At 48.0% G+C, this 26,281-nt stretch overlaps 6 protein-coding genes across 6 annotated transcripts; 3 read left to right on the top strand and 3 right to left on the bottom strand.

The window, feature by feature from the left end:
• Positions 1-2,699: 2,699 nt before the first annotated feature.
• On the top strand, positions 2,700-3,259 carry ANOM_008084 (putative O-methyltransferase; the record flags this gene model as incomplete). Its single annotated transcript, XM_015553340.1, has 3 exons — positions 2,700-2,850; positions 2,881-2,948; positions 3,023-3,259. 3 exons carry the CDS (start codon positions 2,700-2,702, stop codon positions 3,257-3,259), a joined length of 456 nt encoding a protein of 151 aa, XP_015406137.1.
• Positions 3,260-7,570: 4,311 nt separating this feature from the next.
• Positions 7,571-8,892, bottom strand: ANOM_008085 (uncharacterized protein; the record flags this gene model as incomplete). Its single annotated transcript, XM_015553341.1, has 3 exons — positions 7,571-8,294; positions 8,397-8,639; positions 8,705-8,892. The coding sequence occupies 3 exons, from the start codon at positions 8,890-8,892 to the stop codon at positions 7,571-7,573; spliced, it is 1,155 nt and encodes a 384-aa protein (XP_015406136.1).
• Positions 8,893-16,744: 7,852 nt separating this feature from the next.
• On the bottom strand, positions 16,745-20,106 carry ANOM_008086 (maltase; the record flags this gene model as incomplete). The annotated part of the gene is made up of 2 exons (XM_015553342.1): positions 16,745-18,277; positions 18,394-20,106. The coding sequence occupies 2 exons, from the start codon at positions 20,104-20,106 to the stop codon at positions 16,745-16,747; spliced, it is 3,246 nt and encodes a 1,081-aa protein (XP_015406135.1).
• A 1,107-nt stretch (positions 20,107-21,213) lies between these two features.
• ANOM_008087 (MFS maltose permease MalP) lies at positions 21,214-22,833 on the top strand (the record flags this gene model as incomplete). The annotated part of the gene is made up of 1 exon (XM_015553343.1): positions 21,214-22,833. One exon carries the CDS (start codon positions 21,214-21,216, stop codon positions 22,831-22,833), a length of 1,620 nt encoding a protein of 539 aa, XP_015406134.1.
• Positions 22,834-23,285: 452 nt separating this feature from the next.
• Positions 23,286-23,988, bottom strand: ANOM_008088 (FKBP-type peptidyl-prolyl cis-trans isomerase; the record flags this gene model as incomplete). The annotated part of the gene is made up of 6 exons (XM_015553344.1): positions 23,286-23,313; positions 23,375-23,413; positions 23,502-23,522; positions 23,584-23,644; positions 23,713-23,783; positions 23,858-23,988. 6 exons carry the CDS (start codon positions 23,986-23,988, stop codon positions 23,286-23,288), a joined length of 351 nt encoding a protein of 116 aa, XP_015406129.1.
• Positions 23,989-25,866: 1,878 nt separating this feature from the next.
• ANOM_008089 (cupin domain-containing protein) lies at positions 25,867-26,265 on the top strand (the record flags this gene model as incomplete). The annotated part of the gene is made up of 1 exon (XM_015553345.1): positions 25,867-26,265. One exon carries the CDS (start codon positions 25,867-25,869, stop codon positions 26,263-26,265), a length of 399 nt encoding a protein of 132 aa, XP_015406128.1.
• Between the last annotated feature and the right edge of the window lie 16 nt (positions 26,266-26,281).

The raw sequence follows: 26,281 nt of genomic DNA on the forward strand, positions 1-26,281 counted from the left end.
GTATGACTAGTGAAAAGAAGTCTGTATCGTCTCAGCTGTGATGATATAAAGTACATGTTTTTACTTGGTGTACAGGAGCAGATTTCTTTCTCCAAATTCCCCAAAGCACAAGGGCGAAAGTTCGCTCATAACCTTTAATTCACCTTTTTCTTTGAGTCCTATCATGGCGCAATTAGCATTTGAAGACTTGGTGGCGGAGATGGCAGGCAATGAGACCACCAATGACCACGATGTGCTCGTCGCGTATTCGGAAGCCAAGATCAACGAGCTCCTCAGGAATTACTCAGACTCCGCGCAGAGGGAGCTATCCCTCGGTCCGTTTACCATGCAGATATACGATGAACGCAACGACGAATATTATGAGAAAACTCTCTTGATGCAGGTAAAGCCTCCTGTGTTGCGGTTTGAAGGAACTGAGGATGTGATTCTTAACTACGACGTTGCTGGGGGAACCACACAAATCGAGGACGAAGAGGAGAAGCCGTTGCCTGTTGGACTGTATCTACAGCTCAAAGCTAAGCTCGGAAATGTCTCCGGAACTGTCGACAGTGCAAACGAATTTAATGCAGATGAAAATGGTGAGGCCAGGCGTGCAAAATACAAAGTGGTTCTCAACCCAGCACGGGAGCAGGCAGCTCAATGCGTGTTTATAGACATGAAGAATGTCATAGCAAGCGTGAAGCCCAAACCGGACAGCTCCGAACTGGCAGAAAAAGTGGCCAGGTCGCTTAACAGTGCCTGTAGACAGATTCAAGCCTACTTCCAAGGAGCAAGCGAAACCAGGTATTACTTGGGTGGCGTTTCCAACACCTATGCTTCAGATAGGGACGCGCATGTTTTACGCCCTGTATCCTTTACATTTTCTATTGCCAGTGCTGGAACGGAGGAAGCAGCACTCTGCATGTGGATTGGGGTCAGTGGTGGTGGTCAAAATGGTACACGCCAAGCAGGACCTGCACCCGTCGACTTCCATCCAGGTAAATATTCTCGCAACCCGGTGCCGGTTGGCAGTACGGCCAGCATTATCCTCAGTCACGATATTATCTGGAGGCAGTTCCTCAAGGTTTGTTCACTGGTCCATGCACGGTTTGCCGAGAGATATCCAAGCTGACACTCTCAAACATAGCCAAACCTCGACAAGATCTTCCTCGAAGTTAGCGCCTCCCCTCATACAGAGACCGGTGAGATTCCAACAACTTCCCATTACTGAAAATCGGTCTCTAACTTATACTAGATGCTTTCAAGGCCAAGGGCCAATTGAATGCTGCGCAATATAAGAAGGATGGCTACAGTAAAGAGAACGTACTCATTGCATTTTCTAGTCATCGTGACGAAATCTCGTTCTCGCCAAAGGAGCCCGAGTCGAATGTTAGCATCCACCGTGGCATCGCCAAACCAAGCACGGTGGCGGCGACAATCAGCTATCAGAGCTCGGAGCAGAAAGTTGGCTGGGGATGGCGCAAGGGGAACGACGTTGATCCGAGACAAGGAGCCATAAGTGAGAGCGGCACTACGTATTTGACATACGCCTGGGGAGCCAAGGGGTACTGGAAAAGCAGCACAGAGGGGAGACACCCTAACTCAATCTCGCTAGACTGGGAAGGTGACCGCCATTGGACGATTATGCCAAGGGTGCAAGAAAGAGATGACTTTAAGAAGCTCTGGCAGGCTATAGGAGGAAGATTGACAACTGACCGTCTGCCTGCCGAGCTGGTGGAGCAGAACGTTCCAGCTCCTACGGTGAACCTCCACATGGACTCGCTGGACTATTTCTTGACCACTAATCTCCTTTGCCCGGGCAAGCATACCTTCAAAGCTCATTCCATCGGGACAGATGAGAGCAAAGGGCTTGCTGTCCCCCACGACCTGATTCTGACGGGTGATATCGATACCAGTATTCCCCAGTAAAGTTATTTGGTCCAGTCATCTCATAGCTGCATCAAAAGCGCCAAGTAATGCCGGGGATTTATGGATTGCGATCTCACCGACAGATTTCATGGGTGCTTTTGCGAAGTAGAGAAGATTGTGCTAAATGAAATAGATAGCATGGACTCGATTGTTCTCTAGTTCAAAACGCGGCGCAGTGATCCATATTTCTCCTCCACTGTACAGGAAGTATTAGATCCTAGTGATACCGCTATCCATGAGAGGCTCTTGGTATTTGCTGCATCTTCACCTGGTTTTTAAGCATGTTGAGTGACATGCTGGCCATTATTTCTTGAAAATCCACTGTTAAAAGCTTCTTCTCACTAGTCACAGCTCCGCCCGTATGCCCGACGCCTCTATCATGACTGAACCCATGCTCTATTAACATGTTCTACGACCTGAGCTTATAAAGGGATTGAAGAAGTATATAGAATACAATGCAATCAGCTGCTCTAATAGTTTCAAGTCTATCATGGAACGTCCTGTATAAAAGGAGGAGTAATAGAACATTCATCTGCATATAACCAATAGTGTATAGATTACGAATATTCATAGTCTTGGTACCCTCACAGTATTTAAAATATTATTATGTGTATTAAACTATCAGAATCCATCATTATTTGTATCGAGAGCTAGCATTAGCCGACGCACTAGTAATTATCCCACGCATCAGTGGAGGCCAATAGGAGGAAATCGCTATTTGTCGGTTTATATGGCCCCTCATTGCCCTCCCTTCGTTCATCTACCGGTTTGTGCTTCTTGTTGTCCTTGGCATGTCCACCTGTTCCAGTCCTATTCTGGTCGACTTGGCCACTCGGATCAGCCAAGCCACTGAGCAAGTGAATGCTTTCCTGGTGGCGAATGACTATCCCCAGCCCTCGTTCGACCGCGATGCACCTGCTGTATTCCCGGAAGCGCCCGCAGGTATCCAGGCCGCCTGACAGCAGATCCTAGATGCCTGCCAGACGATGTGCGGTGCGCTGGTAGGACCAGCTGAGCATCTCCGCTGGCTGGCGTGTAGAGTATGTCTAGCCGGGGTATTGAAAGGGAAAATTAAAGAGATGAAAGAACGAAAATTATTAACAGAATGCAAAAGTGCCACGACATGTCCAGCCTCCGGTGGCTCTACCCCTTCAACATTGCGCCAGCTATCCCACTGTACCGGGCCGTCTCGTATAGCGAAGTGGCCGCCACAGCCCAGGCAGACGAGAACAGATTGAAGAGCGTCCTACGGCTGGCCATGACGAACGGGCTCTTCTGTGAACCGCGTCCGGGATTTGTGGCCCACAATGCTGCTTCAGCCCTCGTCACCTCGCCCACTCTCAACGACTGAGTCGGGTACACGACCGAGGAACCCTATCCCGCCTCAGTCAAGTTAGTCGAAGCCACCGAGCGCTACGGTTCCAGCCAGCTCGCTAACCACGCTACCTGTAACCTGGCCTTCGATACCGATGAGCTAATGTTTGTGCAACTCCAGCGCTTCCCGGGGCGAGAGCGCCGATTCTCCAATACCGAGATGACCTCAACCGAAGAGTATAGCATGCATCATCTAGTAGATAAGTACCCGTAGGGGGAAGCTCAGGGGACGGTGGTGGATGTGAGTTGCTCTCCCTCCCCTCCCTAACTTTCCTCGTCATCGTCATTTTCATACCTGTGTATGTATCAATGAGCACTAGATCGGTAGCTCAACGGGCCATGCGAGCATCGCCATCAGTCGCAAATCCCTAGCGGCCCAGTTCGTGGTCCAGGACTTGAAAAATACAGACTTATTTCAGACAATTTAACAAACATATACTAGAAAAGGAAGGATATAAATCAAGTCAGAGATTCTATGCCCCCCATTGATTCCTTTCATTAATGACTGTGAAGGGAAGTTTCGCAAAGAGATAAAAGGCCTTCCGTTGTCCGTTCAATCTTACTGCCCCAAGGGCAAAGAAGACAAAATAAATAAAACAAGGCCATCTTATCTCTCCTCCATGTGATTCCTATGGACTTCATCTGAAGCGGCGAATCCCCTCATCAAATATCTGGTTATACATCTTCCGGCCATTATCGAGATTTTTCACTTCTCAGGCACATTATAAATCTACTGGCCATCTACAAACAAAGCGAATCGACCTCAACAGCTGCTGGGCTCCAAAAAGACTGTCATTTGGCAGTCGAGAGAAACGTGGAAGTAGAGTTATAGACGAAACCGCAAGAAGCGAGCGTACCAATTACACGCAAAGACCGCATAGGCCTAGTCTCTGGTTTTCAACCGTCAAAAACGCTGTTTTTAGGGCAAAGTATGGATACCGTATCACCCTTGTCAATAGACTTGCAAGAATCAACTGTGACACATCCTCAAAAAGTGGATACGGATTCTCTAACATATTCAAGCCCTAGGTTCCGCCCTCTGTTTACGTATTATATTCACCACTGAGTCTCTGTCGTTTGTCGGCTCATGATCTCCTTCGTAACAAATATACCTTTCCGGTCTGAGCTAAGGGATATGTAATAGGGACAAGGGGTGTGCTTTAGAGAATGCTTGAGCGAACGAAGATAAAAGAAACAGAAGAACAGAGCTCAGCTAATGTAATGTAGTACAGTGAATGGTGTTATTCCATCCAACCTGTTGCTTGTGTTGCTATCATTCAATACAATTTACTTGACAAGCATAGTAGGTACACGCTAAATACACTCAACCTTATGGTCCCATTGCTGTTTCTCCGTCTCCGCAAGCCCTACTGAAAGATCATTACAGATATAGATAATCCATAAAGATAGTCAATAGATGTCATTTTTCACGCTATGGGTCGTCTATACAGTGCCATCCTATCGAAGCAGAAGTCCAAAGACCTCGGTGCCTCATCCGTGTGATCGGTAATTCCATTGAGTAATAAAAGTCTCTACTATGAAATCCACCATTCAAAAGTACCTCAAGTGTCCCCCGAACCGTAATTTGTACCCGGGCCGCTGCAGAACTGGGTGTACAATTGCCCACAGTTAGGTGTCCAGGTAGGAGCTGCAGGGTTGCCCTCGGTAAAGGTGGCGGCAGAGAGGTCCAGGCTGTCTGGCGCCCAGAGCCAGGGCGGAGGATGTATTGTCGTGTAGCTACCAGAGAATCAGAGATGCCCGTCTCACTGAGGGGATTCGGATCGTCTGCTATAATGATAGGAGGTAAGAGGCGGGATAAATGTTTCCACGAGATGTGTGGCACTTGAAGCAGAAATATTTCAATTGTAGTAGGTGATTTCCGTAGTTGTGGTCTGAATATGAGGCATAGTCGGTCGTCCGCGATAAGCGTGTAAATACTTCCCCAAGTAACAGCAGCATCAATGAATGGTTAGCAGGACAATAATTAGAAAAGCCCCCAGTGCGCTTGGCACAGCCCGAATCCCCTGAAGACCCATGCTGTCACCAGTCTGCACGGTCTGCGTTACTGTTTCCGTTTCTCTTTGCGTAGCTGTACTAGTAGGTACGTCGGTAGTCACTATTTGCAGCTTGTCAGTTCTCTGGGTACCTAAATTCAAGAAAAGCCATAGGGCACACGTACAGGCGTACGACTGGCGGTACCAGGTCCCAGGATAGGCATATGTGGAAGATGGGCACATGACTATATCCCGCTTGTCGCTTAAGGGACTGCCTGATGAGGGCAAAATGGTGTATACTTCACAGTAGTGGCCTGGGTCACTATAATGAGGATCAGACTTGGCGTTCTTTACTATCTCCTAGGTCCTGGGAGCCCTTCTTCATGCTACCTACCAGTGGGCTTCTCCTTGGTAATACTGGATTCGTCCATCAGGTGCGCAAGCCGTGGCATAATTGCATGTAGAGTCAGCAGTAGCGCAGCATTGGCCGTACGTTGACCAGGTCACGTAGCTGAGCCCGAATCGCATGTTTGAGGACTCCCTGCGATCATTTTTTATTACGTCTGACCAGACTAATTATGCGTGGATTATCAGGTAGACCAACAAGTGTCCGAGTATGCCCACCATGCCACGAAGTCGCTCCCCACTTGCCTTTTATCCAACTCGTTGATACGGGCTGGGTTCATAGGCGCACCAGTGACAAGGGGGTCGAATGCTCTATCCACATCAGTGCTTGTTGGTGCCGAGGCCAGGAGATGACCACCCTGGATTGGTCGAATGAACAGGGTCGCGCATGCAATCTGTGATAGAATTGCGAACTGCATGCTGAACGGCTAGTACTAGAAATAGTAAACTTGAAAATTTCGGGGAGAGAGCAGGTAGAGAACTCAGCAGAGCATCAATAGCTTAGTTTAAAAGACAAAGCTTTAAGTAATAAATTAGGGGTACTAAGATTTCCGCTCGGACGAGAAAAAGGTGGGGTTGCTCTGTTACTCCCTCGTATTCAATGGAGCTAAGCGCAACCTGTGTTGGGCAGGTATCGGACTTATTGGACCCTTGGTAGGAGGGCAGTGCCGCACCAAGAGAAGCTAGTCCGTTTACAACAGTTTAAGCCTCCAGATTACCTATCATAGATCCATGATCGCCCAGCCGGTCTGTCCGTAGGTAGCCGTGCTGGTATGCTGCAGGGGCTCTCTCTCCTGTTGTGTCGCCTCACATGTAGTGTGGTTGGAGTACTCTTATGCAGCTGATTTGTCATCAATGATAAAATCCATGATATATGGCGTTCATCGGAATCTTTTCTGATTGGGATATAGGCAAGATCAAATCAAGTGTGAGCGATACTGCAGAGGATTATTGCGTAGAACCATATCCCCGCTGTAGTGAGAGGGATCCAGCTAGGTATGTTTGGTAATCAGTTCAAAAGGGTATGGGTAAGAATTCAGTAAGAACTGTATCGAATTTAGTTTTGAAATTATCTACACGAGCGAGCATCTCGTCAAACCTGTCTTGAAATTATATGGATTGCCTTCGGCAGTCTCGCTAGGTATTGCGTGAGTCGTGACAGAAAGTCTAATTCTTCTGCTAACACAACCCGCTATATCGCACTAGAGAAGTATCTGAAAAGGCTTAACCATTTTCACCACTAGTAGCCTCGTGTGGCGGTGAGGAAGGTCGGATATGTGGAACGCACCCACTCACGTCGAAAAAGACAAGAAAAACAGTTAATGAAGCTGGAGAAATGAAAATTAAAGTTTGGTGGCCAGAACTAAATGAGCCGGAAGATCTTCGCTAAATATCGGGGAGATGCCAGATCATTACCGACCATTTCCAGCTATGTTCCGATAAGAAACGATTTTCTTCCGTGGGATTGAACGTCCATCCCAGCTGCAAACATACCAACTAGGGAGCTCCCTGGCAGTATGGACCAGAGAGAAGCTCCAGTTGGGTGGCTCGCTCAACTTGGGAGGCACAGCTCGGACCCTTGATCTTTGCGACGGCCGTAGTGATATGGGAGAAGGGGTGATGTCCAAAGCCGGATACGCCACCCTCCATGATTCAAAATCCATACTCTTTGATGGAGACTTCGTGGCGTGCCGGAAGCCTGGCGATTGTATTGATGGATATTTGTTTTGCTACGGTCATGACTACAAAGCTGCGATCAAAGCTTCTATTCAATATCCGGCGACCAGCCCATCCTGCCCCGGTATGCTCTAGGCAACTGATAGAGCCGATACTATGCCTATCACCTGGACGAGTATATCCAACTGATGGATGACTTCGTTATATGCATCTTATAACATCCCCGCCATACCGCCACAAATATCCACACTCTCATAGTTCAACCCGTATCCCTTGTTCTCAGGAATGATGCGGAAGTAGAAGTTTGCCGTGTGCCCTGTCTCGACAAACCCTATGAAGTCCGCGATATCATTGCCAAGGGTCATGCCCTGCCATTTCAGACTAATATGTCTAGCCATCGTCAGGGCCTCCTGCTCATTCAGTGGAGCAGTCTTTCTCGTAGTGTAAGCAATTTTGAAGCCAGGCTTATCCCAACGCCTAGTTAAAGTAGAGTTGCCATCCTGCCGACCATCCTCTAGGGCAATCTGCAGGGTATTATCGCCATTACTCCAATAGTTGACCCATATATCGGTCGCATCGTTTCCTAGATCGGCATGATACAAGCCGCGGATACGGAATCTCTCAACTAGATATGGCTCATCCGAGGACCGCTTCTCGACGCGGGGCAGATTGTCATCCGCCTCGATGCTGGCGAATTGTAAGCTGCTTTCCTTTAGAGCATTTGTGACGATATTCATGAAGCTTCTTGCATTTATCCTGCGAACTGGCTCACCGGGAGGAACTGCTGGCTCTGCGCCATCTTTGCCAGAGATTACGAAGAGGAGCGCAAGGGCGTATCTGATTCCCTGAGCCCAGTCATCGCACGTGGGATTGCCATGTGTTACGGCGCGGCAAATGTATTTGGCGACTTCGGGGCCGAAGGTAACAAAGGCAAGCCTATTGAAGTTAATCGTCTGAGGCAAATGGTGCGCGTCGGCGGGCTGGGGTTTGCACGTACTGGACTTTAACCGATGATATCCTGGAAATAAAAGCATTCACACGGCTGCAGTTGAGTGCTCTTTGTTGGAGGTTCGCAGAGCAAGCCCGGATGGGTTGGGACTAGCCACTTCCAGCTCACGCGTGAACTGCTCCATGGCTGTGGGATGAGCATTGATTGCGTCTGCACCGGCCAGAAGCAGTAGAAGGGACGACAGGAACTTCATCTGCAGTTGGTACTCCTGAGAGACAGCAGGAGGAGCTGGCAAGACATGTTCGAGCAGAGGAAAGTAATAGATAAGGAACCTGAAGTTGTGTTCAGCTCGTAGCCAGTTGCTAGATTAAAAGAAGAGGAGAGAATGGTTTGCTACCTCGCTGGTGTCCAAACGAAGATGTTTAGCAGGCAATGACCGATGGTTGAGAGAAGGGAGGTGTTGTCGCCCTTGATAAACGAATCATGTTCCAGCATCGACGGCAAACAGATGGGTGACGCTGGTTCACTATCAGACCGATGATCCTTAACGAGTAACTTCTCACTCTCTAATGTTGGGGTCTCCATCACTTTGCGTGACTATGCCAATGTTTCAACCCACACAAGAAGATATTAAGTGCATTATCCAGGCCCTGGGGGGTTTCTGATTATAATCTCCCAATATCTATGAACCTGCTACGCTAATGGTGGGGATGCTCCACCACACTAACCGGGGGGAAGGGCGGAAATCCGCCGAGGTTACGTAAATGTACCACTAACATCAGCTTATTACTGTTAGAATACTTGTATTGTGCGGTCATTGTATACCTTGTGATAGGCATCCAAAGAGTATGATGATTGAGAGGAGGCCTCGAGGCATGATTGGGCCAACCCAACGAGGATTTTGTATCACCAAACAGCCCAAGGCCAAGGGCAAAGAAACGCCGACTATAATATAAAGTCGGGGGCAGAGAGAAGTGACTTGGATCTACTCAAGGTTAAGAACCCCGTTCGATCTGTATCAATCTGTTCATAACTTAGGGATAGTAACAAGTTTTGATCTCCTGCCTTGGCCGCGAGCCTTGGTTGAGCTTATCTGAGAACCAAAGTAACTACAAGTCTCCGTAGAGAATGTTGGTGATTTACTAACTAATCATCTACTCAAAAATAAAACCTCGAACTAGTGACATATCCACTTAGCTTCTCCACGTTACATCGACAATTATCGGAAGCTGGTGCGTTGTAAATAGGAAGTAGTAATATATTACATTTTACCGAGATTGACCCGGGCCGAGCCGAGCTCCACACTGTTGGTTAAAGGGGATCAATAACAAATATCTTTAGTGTTTTGTGGATTCGCCTCGAAAATAGTAAATATTGCTTCTCTCTTCCTCACAACCTCCCACAAGGAGGATAGCTTCGCAAGCTTGTCGTGTAGCTTGAAAACCCATGGCGGGTTAGTATACTATGTGGGTGGAGACGATGCAAGATTGGATACTCCAGTGCATAATGATGCAGACTCTCTCCCATACCGCATTACGGAGAGACATAAATGTAGAATGTGCTGTCTACCTTGCTGTCTCTCCTCTAGGCATACGCCATAGACTTTAGAAGTTCTTATTTTCTCCTAAAGATGGAAATTGTGTACGGACGGGAAGGTTTCTTCACTGAATATCACATTCAAATTCCGTCGTAGGTCTGCACAGAAGCCTGGTTGTGCTAAGCCATTGCGGAGGAGCAATAAACTAACTATTCTTTGCGAAATTTGTAAACTATAACCACTGCTTAGAATAGATACTTCGAGTTAACAGCCAGACTTGGGCATGTAGATCGAATAAAAAAAACCCCGCATATTTCCTCCGTTCCTCAATGATTTCGACTGGCGAACGGAACAAGGCTAAGCTCTCAAGAATGGCCGTGATTACATCAGTACTGTACGATATAAATCTGTGTTAAGGGTTAGACAGGGTTGTCTCTCAGTATGGTGAAGTACTAGCAGAACAGGCTGAAACCGTTGTGAGTATCACGTTAGCTGCCGCCGTTGTAGGGGATGCTGGCTGCATAGTGCTGGCTGGGCCCAGGATAGCCGTCGGGAAGACCATGGTTTTGGCCAACGATATAATAGATGTCACAGTAAAGGCGAGTGGGCGGGAAAGGTCACCATCAGTGAGCAACTGGATAATGAATACATACCATGCCAGGGTCCATTGATCTCCTTTGCCCCATTTAGAAAATGGAGAGAACAATTTTAGTGCCCAGGCAAAGGCAAGACCCACTACCCCCAGCCATACAGCAAAGCACGAGAAGAGAAATGTAAGCGAAGCATAGACAATGTTAACGTCCCAGTGGTCACAGTGGCCCCAAGGGAGAAAGCTGTGGGCGGCGCAATCGATAAATTTATACAGACAGTTACACTTGGGCGACGTGCTTGGGATGACTAGCTCAATCCAAGTGTTTCCACTTTGTCTCTCATCTTCTTCTCCTGGAGGTACAGGGCTATATCGGCACCAAGCGATGACACCGTTATAGCGAAGCAAGACATCAAAAGGTCTCTGCGCCCAATACGTATGCTGCGGTTCGACGTATTTGCCATGGAGATATCGTGAGGTACGTTCGATTTCCCTCGAGCATTCGCTCACCTTGTTAAAGAACTCCCTCTGCACCTCAGATTGCTTCTCAATACGAGAATGAAGAAGAAGAGGAACAAGTAAGATCAAAAAGCCGCAAGCCCATGTTCTGGATTTGGTCATGAGCCCTAAAATCGATAAAGTTAGGAGAAAGACAAGACGGGCTGTTGCTTTGAACTTTAGGTCTTGAAGTGGTGGAACCTGGGCTTTCTTGGAATTATGAATTTCCATAATATACGGTCCATATACCAAGAGTAACCTGTCCGATGTACGCATGAGATCGTTGAGCCTGTTCTGTTCTTCCTGATCATCTGAAAATAAGTGATGGACTCGTGGATATTGAATGTCAGGAAACCTTTCAGGGATACTACCCTGTACTCCTCCCGCTTCCAAATTTTCCTGGCTGCTGGCAGGCGCAAATTTAAACATGTACTTCCACTCCAGCACAGTTGCTACCCTTGCAAGTGCTAGCCATCCTCTCAGCCACAATCCGGTCTTATTCCAAACTCGGTTGAAGCTGTTGGACACTGGTCCGTCGTCCGTTGGGGTTTTGTCATATCTACTGGGCCACCTGTTGCCCATGTCTCCATAGGTATTGCATTGTCATCGGAGTGCCCATTCCCAGACGAATTATCTGCGCCATTGTGAACAACCCCTGACTGAGGCGCTTCCTGGTGGCTCATAAGAGCGCGGATTCTATCACAAAATAACTGAAGCAGGCTTCCAATTCCATATATCGCGTCGAGGTAGCTCATCTCCAGCCATAGCAGTGAGGCGCTTGGAGACCCCTGCAGGATCCCGTCTTCAGAGAAGTGGGCTTCAAAATCTATCCGAGGCGCCGAAGTCCGCAGCCGGTGGTCAGTATAGCACACAACCCAGGATACGTCGAAAATGCTGAACCATTCGCCGATCCCGATGAGAACTGGGAGAAATCCGGTATTTGGATGGTCCATCCGTTGTTGCACCATCCCACCTCGTACGACTGCCACCATAAACCCCCCAATTATAGCTAGACATGTGGAAAGGCTAATATTCTGATCGCTCGTTGGAGCCCCCTGAGCTGCGGAAATTGACCCTGGTTTCTGTACATCCTTCTCAGAACCTGGCTTGAGGTACAAAGATGCTAAAGGAAGAGCAAAATAATAACTAACCGAGCCATTCTGCCCTTGGGTAGTAGCGGTATTCATAGCTGAGTGTTGCCGGGGCTTGATTCTAATAAGAAGCCTCACTCCGACGTAGCGAACCCCATTTGACGAGTATTTTGAGCTCTGGAACCTACTGCGACACCAAGGTCCCACGCAATTCCAGAAATGTTCACGATGGTAATGGGGTTCTAAGATAGTATGCACAAAGATGATAGCTAATCGTTATATGGCAACGCTGAAAATGACAATGGTCATGGCCAGGTGACACTATAAAAGGTGCAGCGGTGAATCGTGAATCGTGATATCATCTAGGAAATGGCCCGCGTTCTCGACCCAGCAAGACCTGTCGGGCTCGTAACTTTATATTTAAGTACAATACAGCACATGTTTGTGCAAGAGTTCTGGTTTCCTACTATTACCATTACAGCTTAATATGATTCCTACTAGGGCTGCATAAACAATGGAGGAATACAATAAATGTTACACCAGTTGATGGAATGCCCCAAGCTGTTACTACTGCCTTGTACTGTCCTAAGTGGGAATATTGAAAGATACGAAATGAAGAACTTCGACAACTGCAAGAGGAGGATTGTGACCAAGGAGGACAAGCGCTCTGACAAAGGATCTTCAGATCGAACACTCTGAAAATCACACTAATTTCGCAAGTCATTCCTGCGTTGGGCTCTCAGCTACATAGTGTAAAAATGCCATATGATCAACCGAGGGCAGAGCGACTATTCTTAGCGACAGTATCTGGGGGGTGCAGATAAACGCAGACTCATAAAATAAGCCTAGTCAGCATATGTTCTAGACTATCTACCAGTTGACAGGAGAGCTAAAAAAAATACAAGGGATACGGCTGCGACTACAATACGAAGTAGGTCCCAGGATACTGTAATAACCCTGGAAATAACCCCGCAGGCCGCTTAGCTAAGGTATAGTCCCCATTAAAAGTTAAAAGTCTATACTCGTAACATGAATGAGGGCAAGCCAAAGCTCTTACAGCCGGGATTCGAATCTATAGCTTCTATGACTACATCTTACAGGTGCCTAGTTGGTAACGTATCTAATATAGAGAATACCCGAGAGATACCTCTCGCTGGCCCTAGAACAGACAAAGTAGTCTACTGGAAGGCCAAAGGTACTGGGTGCCTTACAAAGCCCCAAAACCAATTCTACTTGGGTGATATTGACTATTGCATGACCAGAATAATACCGAACTCCCCCGGCCAGTGTTCCTATGGCAACCTACGCGTCTGTTGTACTGGACCTTGCAATACCCATAGGATTACCCAAATAGAAGCATGATTGATTATTAGCATTGATCCCAGGAGGTCATAACATATGTTTTGGGCCTTGACATACTTGATGTCGTGCTTCATGTGCCGGCTGAATTAATCAACTGAAAATTTCATAACTGTGTCCAACGGAGAACGAGGTATTTTCGTACACTGATGTCATAGCCTAGTTTATGAAGTATTCGATAAGAACGTCTGAACTGGTCGCCAAAGGTGATGGCCTGCTGGCCGATGATTCTCAAGTCTCCCTACTCCTCTAAGAGGCTCATACAACGATTCGAATACAACGGATTTAGTGGGTGCAGCTCTGTTGAATGTGGTGGCAGAGGATGCACGGTGGAACTGGTCGGGACGAAATGGTTGTAAAAGAGACTGCCGTCAGAGAAGACAGGAAAGTGCAGAAGGCGGCGGTCGTTTCAACAAGGTACGATACATGACCAATGTCGAATTTGGAAAGTTGAACGAAATGGCTCATTTGCTGCCACTGGGATCTGTCTAGCTGCAGTGGCTATAATTCCTTGCGGCCGGATGCAATAAGCAAGTACCCAGCTGCACGTAGGAGTTGTTGAACGTCGAACTGAAGGGATCCGCGTTGGCTGTTTATGTGCCCATGAGTCGTGACGGTTAATAGCTTCTCTAGAGATAATATGCCGCAGTGGGCTGCGTCCATGGGCGGCCACGCGGTGATCAATGTACTGTATGGGAATGCGAGACAAGGAACGATGCCACTATTTATTTACACATCGGGGGTGAAAGGAGATTTAAAGATTGTAATTCCGCTATGTATAAAGAGAAAACTATAGGCAGGATCTACCGCATTGACACAAAATACTATGGAATAACTCTGAAAGACAGGGATTTCAGCTACTAAAAGCAGTAGGTCCTTGGCAATATACAATTAGTCTACAACAGGACCAATACCTATTGTTATCTGCATCACTTGATTCTCGACCTCGGGTTGGGTATTAATCTCTAGAAGAATAATACTACTTTTAGCCCTGGAAAGAAGCTTCGTTGTATCTATACTAGAATAGCCCACAGCGATATTTGACATGTGTCGCTCGTGCATATCTCGACATACCATCGCAAAGCTAGTGCGTCCTAGAAAGATCTAGACTAAATCACCTTTCAGTCGAAACTTTCTAATTGGCCTTAGAGCGGCTGAGGTCATTCTCCGTCTAGCACCTTGAATCAACTAGTTCCTCGCCGTGCTCGTCAGGCCAAATGATAGATACGGCCGGTACAGTGAGGAAAGTGTAGACAAGTCTATTCAATAGGAGAATTACGCTAGATGACCCTATGAATATAAACAAGTCATTCCAGGTCGTGAGCCACCATGACCGCATAGCCTTATACCCTAGCCCAAACAGACCAAACCCTCTGCTGAGCACGAAGAAACAATCTTGGTCGTTTATGTACAATGGCCAAGTACACATACTGCCTTATGAACCCCATACCCCCAAACAGCCTAGTCGACCTTGTGTCGGCTCAAGTGTTATCAGGCCAGCTAGAGGACCGATCAGTTATGAAACCATCTAACCTTTGTGGAATACTTACGTTGGAAATACACTCTCCGCGGGGTCTGTGCCGAGAAATACAAACACTCGGCCTCGATCCGGTATTCATATTCGCTTCTCCGAAAATATTTCCAATTCTGACATCTACCTGCTTGTGATGCCCCTCCACTGGGTCTTTCAGCTATCTCTCATAATGAACCAACAAGAAAGAAAAACACTTAGACCAAACAACTAATGCCGAAGACTATACGTACCCTTTTTGACCGACAAGACTTCCCGGCGGTGCATTATACCAACCAATACATTGGTCCACGGGTATTTGTGTCCATCGTCTCTTGGTACTACCCGGTCCACCATAGGTGCAGTAACCTACTATGAATTGTCCCTGGCGCCGATAAATCTCATATGGGGCAACCTGGTACTTGTAGCTTCCGATGTACAGCTGTTGACAACTGGTATGGACCGCTTGGGTCGCCAAATCGTTGGCGTCTGGTTTAAACTCAAATCCTGTAACCAAGGCCACTAGATATAGGCAAAGAATCATTGATATGTGATACATTTGTACTGAGCAAAGCGCCAAATACCACTTGTCAAGACAGTAGGATAAGATGATCGACCCAGCATTCCTTCCAGGGCCTGAATTTATAACTTCCAGTTCAGAATATCGCTCTGGTGAAAAATAATTTAACGTTTGTTTCTCTTCTTTTGTCTTTTCTTGTGTTCCTTTTTCTTGTTTCTTCCCTTCTTTCTTTTCTTCTGGGGCACTGGGCAAACGGCGAGCAGTATCCCGTAAACACTAAATACCAGGTTCTACCAGAAGGATTCACTCTGGTGCCGGTTATACACAGTAGAGCATTGAAAATAGAACAAAAGGGGTGGGTCTACACATCTTCCTGCGATTTCTATTGACGCAATACCTGAAAGTGGTTTCTCTGAGCCGGAAAATTTATCCACTAAATATACACTTAATACGCCCTAGATACCTAGCCATTCCTACTGGGGACACTACATAACCTGCTAAGAAACGTTACTTTGGTACCAACCTTCGTATTTGGGCGTGGTGGGCTCCAGAGGAAAGTACACAATATATATGGATGTCACCATTATGTAGAACCATCCGAGAGCCATATAACCCTTTCAATACCTGCATCCCCCAAAAAAATAAAAAATAAAAAGAAAAACAGCCTATCTCTGCAACAGAGCTCCGCTGCCCCATCAGCTCGGTTCTTGAGCTAGAACGTTTAATTTCTGTGGTTTCATATTGGGTAAAGACGAGTACCATCGTGTCAAAAGTAGGTCTATGGAACTTTCAATGTGTGTTACACCAATGACACCTGGTGCAATGGCTTCGGATTACGCCGGTATTAAACATAAGAAAATAAGCATAAGGATAAAAATCGTGAAAGATGCTGGGAAGAATGAAAGCAAAGAGTTCAAAGATTGCAAACTATGTATACTCAGAGAAAGCCCTTCTGAATATCCTAACAGCTTCGAGTGTTGTAAAAACGAAGCCGTACCAGGCGAACAAACGTCGGGAATGGCGGGACTAAGACCTAATCAACCTTCGCCTGGGCTGATATATCTACGCAATGTCTGCTACCTCTCTGCTGTACTTTACTCTGAATGTCAATTGTGGGGAACAATTACTCCCCTGATGGCGAGCAAAGATAGCAAGTGGTCCGTAGTCTCCGTCCGCTTATAAGCTGCCTAAGAGGACCTCACTGCACATGGACAACGGATGCAAGGATACTTGCTATGCCTGCCGCCCTTGTTCTACGCAGCATCAAATCTACTTCAGTTACGATTTATCAGGCTTACAAATCAGTTTATTAAGTGATATGTACTCACACCAGCTAAGCAGTCAACTCGCAAGCAGCCTCAATTCCCGGAAACCTATCCCTAATCAAGCCGAACTTCTCAATAAGGATATCCTTCGACACCTGCTGGAAATTATGAAACGAAAACACCACACCCTTCATAAATACGATATCCCCGATACGACTAGTCGTGACCTCCAGCGACGTCTGTGGAAGATGGATAACTACATCCGCGATGGTATTAATGATCTCCACCAACTTGGTGAGGATCGATGACCCGTGCACGCGGATCGTATTTTGCGAGATCTTAGTCAGGAATTGTCTCAGCTGGCTGGAGAGTCGGAGCGGGAGTTCAAGGGACAGAGACGGACAGAGAGGACGGGAGGACAAAAGGCAGTTGGACATGGCCATCTGCCAGAGAAGAGTACGCATCCATTGTCTGGTGATGACGAGATCGGCTTGCTGCGTCTCGGATAACATCGACACTTCGAGCTCCCAGCGGGCATCGTCCAGCTCGCGGTGCTTTTGCTCGACCCATTTCGCAGAGACTTGGCTTCTATCACCAATCCAGAGGTTGATGAAGGTTGGCTCGAGGATAAGGAAGGTCTTGATGACTTGAGTCCAGCCCTGGGAGATTCCGGGGGGTAGGTTGGGGTCAGCCTCAGGGAAGGAGTCGTGGGGGGACAGAGTGGCGGGAGAGAAGTGAACGATCGAAATGAATCGTTCGTGGATAAAGCATAACCAGTACAGACGTTGCCGTCGGGCTCGTTCGGTAGGATGGAGACTTCCGAGAACGGTCTTGTCCTCAATCCGTAGCAGGTGGATCATGGCGATGGCTTCACGCAAATATACAAAGCCTAGGTCGTACTGGCCGAGGCTCATGAAGCACATCTGGATAAAGATGTTCGTCATTGTGCGCAGGATGGACGGCCGGAATCCAAGAAACATTGGCGGCTGGATTTCGATGGCTTGGTTGACGAGCTGGGTGACCTGCGTCGAGGCGCTGGACGTGGGGCGATTGGATTGTGTCAGGTCAATAGTCGCCGCGGCAAATGCGTATACAAATGCCGCGTTCTCTCGGTCAGAGTCCATTTTGCCGATTGCATCCTGCACCTCGTCGGCGGTCATGATGGGATTGAATGGGTATACGAAACGCATGTATTCCGAGACCAGGCTTTCAAAGTACGAGGCTGAAACTGATGATAACGCAGGAGCGAGAAGTGAGTTTGGCGATGACTCCGTTTTATGTTTCGAGATAATCTCTCCTCGACGCAGTGAATGCTTTCTTGATCGCGCAAGCCGATTATCGGTGTATGTGCAAACTAGGCCCAAGTGCTCGCATTGCTGGCATCGTTGCTGACCATTACAGCGGACTTTCCTTCGCCCGCATGCGTCACATGCCTTGTGCACTCGGGGTCGACGGTAGTCCTCCATGGTCGTACGGTGGTAAATGCATGGGTCTAGCGCGCGATGTCGGTAGGAAGAGACATCGTCGGCCCCGCCTGTCTTACCCCAGGTTTTATATTGAATCCGTGCCTTGGCGCCTTGGCACGTGCCTGACGCTCGGATCTTTTACCGAGAATATTTTTGATTTGTTTTTACATTCCAAGAGAAGAAACAAAACCATGCATTCAGTCTAAGGCCTCTACCAAAATCATTATCTCTATCAACTAAAATAACAGCACACGTCCCTCAAACGGCTGCAACTCGTTCAGATCCCCTTCAACATTACGCAGCAACACCTTCGGATCTTGCACAGCAGCGGGTTTCTCGAATTTCAGTGTCTCTTCGGAGAAGTTCAATACTACCAAAACTGACTGATCCGGCCCTCGCTTGATATATGTGAACACCTTCTCGTTTTGCTCGTCCAGGATCTCAAATTCCCCAAAGACCATGAGGTCGGCGTATTCTTTACGCAGCTGAATCACCCGTTTCCAGAATGACAAGACAGAGGACTGATCGTTCTCCTCCACCTCCACGTTTATCTCGGGGTAGTTATCGTGGACACGCATCCATGTCTTTGCCGATGAGGAAGAGAAACCACCGTTAGCCTCCGGGCTCCACTGCATAGGAAGCCGGGCGTGGTCTCTCGCAAAGCGCTGGAGTGACTTCATAGCAGTTTCCAGCTCCACCGGGTCATCCTTTGAAACATTCTGCACCATTTGGTAGTAGTTTGTGCTGTCGACGTCTTTATATTCCTCGATGGTCCAGCTCTCCGGCGCATTGACCATGCCAATTTCCTGGCCTTGATAGATGAATTGTGTGCCTGACAATGTGCCCTGCATCATCGCAAGCATCTTCGCCGATGTGACTCTCAATTCTGGGGTCTTCTCGGAGCCAAACCGAGAGATGGACCGACCCTGGTCGTGATTCTCCATGAACACTGTGGACCACCCATCTGTCCCCTTCATGATAACTTGAGTACCCTTGACAGCGGCCTTGAGCTCCGGCAGGGTCCAGCCCGGCAGCGTAGTCAAGAACTTATAGTCCTTCCCTTGTCCGAGGTCTACGATATCGAACTGAAAGACCATGTTGAGCTGGTTCTGCGCGGCGGACACATACCGCAGAATGCCATCGACCGTGTGCGTGTTTGGCAGCTCTCCCACCGTCATAGCGTCATACTTGGCAAGTACCTCATTCATCTCAGTGAGGTATTCGTGAATACGAGGTCCATTGCAGAACAAAGCGGGCGATATCTGTGTCTCAGACTTGGGATCCACGACCGGCGCGTCTGGGTACTCTGGGTGCTTGCTGTACATGTTCACTGTATCCACACGGAATCCATCGACACCCTTCTGCAGCCAGAACTCCATGGCCGAGTCATACACGGCACGGCGGGTCTCTGCATTCTCCCAGTTGAGGTCTGGCTGTTCCGTGCAAAACAAATGAAGATAATATTCTTGGGTTTGCTCGTCCCATTCCCAAGCACTCCCGCCGAAGATACTGCGCCAGTTGTTTGGGGGCTTGCGGGCTCCACTGGCATCGTATTTTGGAGGCTTCCAAATGTACCAGTCTCGCTTGGGGTTTGATTTGGACGACCGTGATTCCTTGAACCACTTGTGTTCGTGCGAGGTGTGATTGACGACCAGGTCCAGAATAATGCGCAGGCCGCGACGGTGGCACTCTTCGATGAGAACCTCCATGTCCTGGACTGTGCCGTATGGTGGGTAGACACTCTCATAGTCGGCGACATCATACCCCATGTCATACTGCGGGCTGTCATACATGGGTGAGATCCAGATCACGTCAACCCCAAGGCTGGTGATGTAGTCGAGAGAGGAGATGATGCCGGGGATGTCGCCAATTCCGTCATTGTTGGAGTCTTTGAAACTGGCCGGGTAGATTTGGTAGATGATGGCGTTCTTCCACCATTTTTCGCCGACTGGGGCTGGAGACATAATCAAGGGGTATAAGGTGTAGGGTAGAGGAGATGAAGAGAAGATGGGGGAGAGAAATGTTTTCTGGCTCAACAACTTGGTCGGAAGGAAAGATATATAGCTGCCTTGGTGAGCAGTGCGATCATGGACCTCTCACACCATGAGATAACAACTGGCATGCACGATGTTGATCTATAGGATCAATACTGTTAATTGGCGCAATGTCGGCCCGAGCTGATATCTCTCCTGCATACTCAAGTGGCCCATGCGGTGTCCACCCGACTCCAGCTTCAACCCCACAACACCTTTCCCCCGCTTGACCGTTGACAGGATCGTTCCCACTGTTCCATTTTCCCATGGGGATCCTGGTTATATGATGCACATGTGCATAATACATATAGCTCACCTCGTATCAGCCAATATGGCCAGGGGGCCCGACTAAACTGGCTGCGGTTAGGGTTCTCCGCTTTAATATGTGCCGCGGCCCGACCTTGAGCCAATAGAAAGTCCAGGGCTGGAGTCTGGGCACGATAAAATTGGCTCTAGGTCAAGCGTCTTGGCCCACTCGATGCCCCTGTTTCACTACCACTATCTAATCGCATCTCGGGATAACTGAGCATTTGCCCTTGACACTAGTTGGTGTGGGCAAAAAGTGCACCTGAGTGCTAGCGTGTGCATCACTTCGTGTGAGTATGACATGCATGGACTAATTCGACCTCACTCTCCTTAAGGATGGTTGTGAGTGGATTGGAAAACAACGTTTGCTTGTGAACAGAAGTCAATTCTTCCATTGCCTTCGAATTTTTTCCGGCCCGACATTCGACCAATCACATCCGTTTCTTTGGCCGTCAAAAATCCGGGGGGTTCCACCAGAGAGAATCTGGGGAAAACCTTCGCCCTCGCACTGCACCTGCAGACTGGTGGAGATTCAACCAGACAATCATGCGGACTAGGGCAATCTTAATGCTCGTATAGTCCAGGTTAGGTGCATAGATCGTGCCATTGATTGTGGTCTGAGTCCTGTGTCGGAAGCTTCTATAAAGGCCCTGTATGTGCCTTCACTTCCCACACAATCATCCACTTCATTCGCAACAGCCCCGACGTGGCCTGCGGCATACCTGACCCAAAATGACTCCAGAAAAGGCCGCCATGTCTGAACACATTGAGAACGACAACCCACCGAGCCATGATGACCTCGACCTCCCCAACAGCACGGAGGCACAGGCAGCCATTGCGAAAGAACATGACATGACTCTATGGGAAGCGCTTCGGCTTTACCCCAAGGCCGTGGGGTGGTCTCTTCTGTTTTCCTGTGCCATCATCATGGAAGGCTATGATGTCGTCCTCATCGGCTCTTTCCTCGCATTTCCTGCATTCAACGAAAAATACGGAGGTCTCATGTCTGATGGGAACTACGGGCTCGAGGCTAAGTGGCAAGCAGGTGTAAACAACGCCATGGCCTGCGGTCAGATTATCGGATTGTTCCTCAACGGTCTTGTCTCAGAGCGCTTTGGATATCGAAAGACCCTGATGGCTTGTCTTGCTGCCACTGTTGGTTTTGTTTTCATTCTGTTCTTTGCGCCCAATATCCAAACGCTGGTGGTCGGCGAGCTTTTTATGGGCATCCCGCTTGGTGTATATCAAACCCTTGTCGTGACATACGCATCGGAAGTGTGTCCTATTGCGCTGCGTGCATACCTCACCACATATGTTAACCTCTGCTGGGTGCTCGGCCAATTGCTCGCCTCGGGCGTGTTGAAGGGTCTCGCCAATCGCACCGATCAATGGGCATACCGTATTCCCTTCGCCCTGCAATGGATCTGGCCCATCCCCATTTTCATTGGGGTGTTTCTAGCCCCCGAGAGCCCCTGGTGGCTCGTTCGAAAAGACCGCCGCGAAGACGCCGTCAAGGCTGTGAAACGACTGACCAGCGGTAGCGCTGATTTCAACGCCGAAGAAACCGTATCGATGATCGTGTACACCGACGCACTCGAGCGACGCGCTGAGACCGGTACCTCCTACCTTGACTGCTTCAAGAAGACCGACTTACGCCGAACCGAAATCGCCTGCTGCGCGTGGGCGGCGCAGAGTCTGTGCGGCGCAGGCCTGATGGGCTATTCCACCGTCTTCTACCAGCGCGCGGGTCTCGCCGTGTCGCAGTCCTTCACCATGTCGCTCGTGCAGTACGCTCTGGGCGTAGTGGGGACATTCATCTCCTGGACGGCGATGTCGTACTTCGGCCGTCGCACCCTCTACGTCGGTGGCCTATTTCTCCTAGCCATTGTGCTATTCGTCATCGGGTTCGTCTCAATCGCTCCGTCCACCTCCGCCATCTCCTGGGCCACCGGCTCCATGCTTCTCGTCTATACCTTCATCTACGATTCCACTGTCGGACCCGTCTGCTTCGCTCTCGTGGGCGAAATCCCATCCTCCAGACTCCGTACTAAAACCGTGGTCCTGGCCCGAAACGTCTACAATATTCTGAACCTAGTCACTGGAATCATCATCCCCTATATGCTGAACGTGGACGCCTGGAACTGGCGTGGAAAGTCTGGTTTCTTCTGGGGTGCGCTGTGCGTTTGCTGTTTGACGTGGTCGTTCTTCCGCCTGCCAGAGCCTAAGGGACGGTCATATGCCGAGCTGGATCTGTTGTTTGAGAGACGGGTCAAGACGCGGGAATTTGCGACAGCTAAGACTGGGTTGGAGGATCTGCAGGGCGACGGGAAGGATGATATGGTGAAGGTTTGAGTTTTAGTATAGGATTCAGTTAGGTTTTGTGTAATAAGGTGCCAGTGGTGTTCTTGTGTAGGGAGTTTCTGTCATACTATTTCGTTCAGTTATATACTTTCAGATGTTTATACCTTGTTTTGTTCCGAATTGGCTTTGCAGAAGGCCTAGAAGGTCTCGCAGATATACAACATAGCCTTGTTCAAACATGAAATAACTTAATTCATTGAATTGACATCGCAGTATATTTTGGGCATCATAGATTAGATCCAATGGGTATGATAGCTTATGAGGAATGGATATCTTGAGTTATTATGTAAGTAGCTTTGCTAAGTTCCTCAAACTCTGTAGGATAATATGTAATCTGCTGTGCCCCCTATGGAATTACGGCATTTACCACGCTTATCGGGTACTTTCTACACAAGACAGTGTGATCTTTCTCCCTGAATTCATTATTCGCTAATGCACTGCCATTAGTTAATCTTAAGGAGCTCAACCTCGCTGCAAGATGACAGTTAGTCTCACACGATTAATGTCAGGTTTACGTGATTTTGCGACTTACAAGATGAGAGTAGAGTTTGCAGGGATCTTGCCAGCCGCCCTACGTAGAGAAGATTGTTAGAATAGGTTCACTCGACGCACTTCGCAGCGTGCCAAAATGATTAACTGAATATTGTCTGGTAGCATACTTGTCACCGTAGCCATAGTCCCTAAATAAAATGGTCAGTATTATGCTATATTTCTACATCTTGTAAGGGAAGTTTGACTTACGGAGTAATGGTCAGAGTAGACTTCTCTCCCAGGCTCATCTGCATAACACCCTCATCCCAACCTAACCCGTCAATGTCAGCAACGTAAGACAATACATCAAATGACGGCCAGTAGCGAAGAAGAGCTTACCCTTGATAACCTTTCCAACACCAATCTGCACATTCAAAGGGCCACGGCCCGGCGATCTAGAACTATCGAACCTATTGACTTACTCAGCGTTCCAAAGCCCCTGTAAAAGAAGCCGAAGACTCCGGTGGAGGATACGCCGGCTTACTGCTTGCCCTGGAAGCCCTTGTTGGCCTTCTTAGCGTCGTAGATCCAGCCGGTGTAGTGGATCGAGACCTTGTCGCCGGAAGCGGGAGAGGGGCCGCTACCGCGGGTGATGATCTTTCTCTCGACACCCATAATGAATGTTTATTTTGTAGGAAATGTAAGAGTGACAAAAAGTACTGAGAGTTGGTGGAACAAGAGAGGTTAGAGGGGAGAGGGAACGCTGATTCGTATTTTTCCTCGAAGTGGGGGTGCGGTTCTTATCATTTCTGCCAGCAGATTCCTGTACTGATGGTGATTATTCGGTATTTTTGGACTTATACTTGAGGGGTCAGTGTGCAAACTAGATATCTATATATTCTATGTATTCATCCACCATATGTGACCTTTTAAGGATCCAAATAACTGAGAATTGGCGTTATATTACATGTGTAATAGAATGTATTTTGCTTCACGTGATTTGTACCCAGATTATATAATCAGAATTCACCAAGTGACTATCATGTGACTGCCTTGTATTATTACCATACCGATAAACGAATCGACTTTGGTTAAGTCAAGCCTTCCCTATAACCCCACCATTGCAATTATCGGGAGGGTAGTCTACTTTTTTATTGTTACTATTTTACTATAGATTGCGATTTGTTAAGAACAATGGCACCGGATAGCAGAATCTCACCCATTCATTGTTAAAGGGTACGCACGGTTCCCAAGGCTGCTTTCAACTCAGGAGCAACACTGAGTGGACTAGATGAGTGCCTTGTCTAGACAGGACCAGGTGATTGACAAAGGGAGTAGCCCTCGGAGTCCGGTGCTTTCCCTATTCTCCTACTAAACACACAACATCTACTCCATGCACTACCGTGGCACCAAAAAACCCCCCTTAGGACGGAGATAAATGAAGTGGCTTAGTAGACTAGCTCTTGGTGCCTCAGGCCGCGGAGCCCCGCCCTTGACGCGGTATTGGCTTGGTGACGCGTGCGGCCAGACTCTGATGGAAACCTCCTAGTTCAGTAGTGAATCTAGTCGGGGTGTTTAGGCCGGACTGCAATATGGTCGTGTCTGATAATGGAGATGCGGCTCTTGGGATATATGATAACGAAATTCCAGTCTTGTTCACGAGCGTCGTTCCGGAAACGACGTCTACAGCTTAGATGACTAGTCAATACTAATTCAAACCTATAATAGAAAATGCATATGGGATAAGATATTCAGTCAGGACTTGGAATGCGTCGAGATAAACAAATTGGTACGTGACGAATTTAAGGAAAGGGGTTGCTAGTATGATCGATTTCCTTTCTGTGAAGTGATTCATAAAGTGATTGTCCTGTCTTGCTTCAGCGAACAAGAGTAGCTAAGCCTATTTAAATGGGCGATTTAATAGAGTTTCTAAATTTCTTTCTAGTAAACTAGCTACTTCCAATTTAAATAGAATCGGCTGCCTAAGTATGTTGCAAGGTATAGTGCGCTTTTTGAATCAAGATACTTATTGGTCGAAATATATATATCTTACCCGCCACCATTTCTCCCCGTTTACAAGTCTCAAAGCGAGATTCAGTTTTATTTGACTTTAAATTCAACTTGATAGTAATCAACTACTAGAAGAAATATATTTATAGATAGAAGAATATAGATAGTGCCTCGGAATCTTAAAATTTCCCCCGCAAACCCCGCACGCTTGGTCATCAAGTGTCGTGCGTGTGGGCGAAGAATGAAGCGAATCCACTTTCCAGTGATAAGCGCCCATCGGAAAGGCTTACTGGCGCGTAAGCACCTTGTAAAGTGCCATAAATCCGCCTAAGCCCGACAGTAAGCCGCTTCATGCCATATGGGTATAAAAGACCTCTTTTCCGACATCAAGAACTTGCCCACACAACTATTTTTTTTCTACAGTGTCCTCCCTATCAAAAAGGTCAGTTACCATAATCGTATAGAATAATTCATTTACCATCCTCCCAGTCTAATGCTGAAAGCTAGATCGCCAAAACTCCGGCAGATCTCTAACATCCAATCATGCCCGAATCGATCATCATCCGCAGCTCCTCCAACGGTGGCCAAGCCACCGTCAAGCCCACCGCTACGTTCACAGGTGATGTTTATCTCGACTTCTTGCATAGGGATGAAAAGACTACGATTGCCAATGTTACTTTCACTCCCTGTGCACGGACATATTGGCACACCCACGAAGAAGGGCAATTCCTGAAGGTTGTAGCCGGTTCTGGTTGGATCTGTGACCAGGGCAGCGAACCACGCCGCATCAAGATGGGGGATCTGATCTGGGCTCCTGCGGGGACGACCCACTGGCATGGAGCGGATGATGGTAACATCATGACACATTTCGTGATTGGTTTGGGTAAGACTACATGGCACGATCCAGTGACTGATGAGCAGTATAATGCCAAGAAGGATTAGCTTTGGGGAAGAAAAG

Source organism: Aspergillus nomiae (assembly GCF_001204775.2).
Source record: "Aspergillus nomiae NRRL 13137 chromosome Unknown contig00168, whole genome shotgun sequence".
NCBI lineage: Eukaryota > Fungi > Ascomycota > Eurotiomycetes > Eurotiales > Aspergillaceae > Aspergillus > Aspergillus nomiae.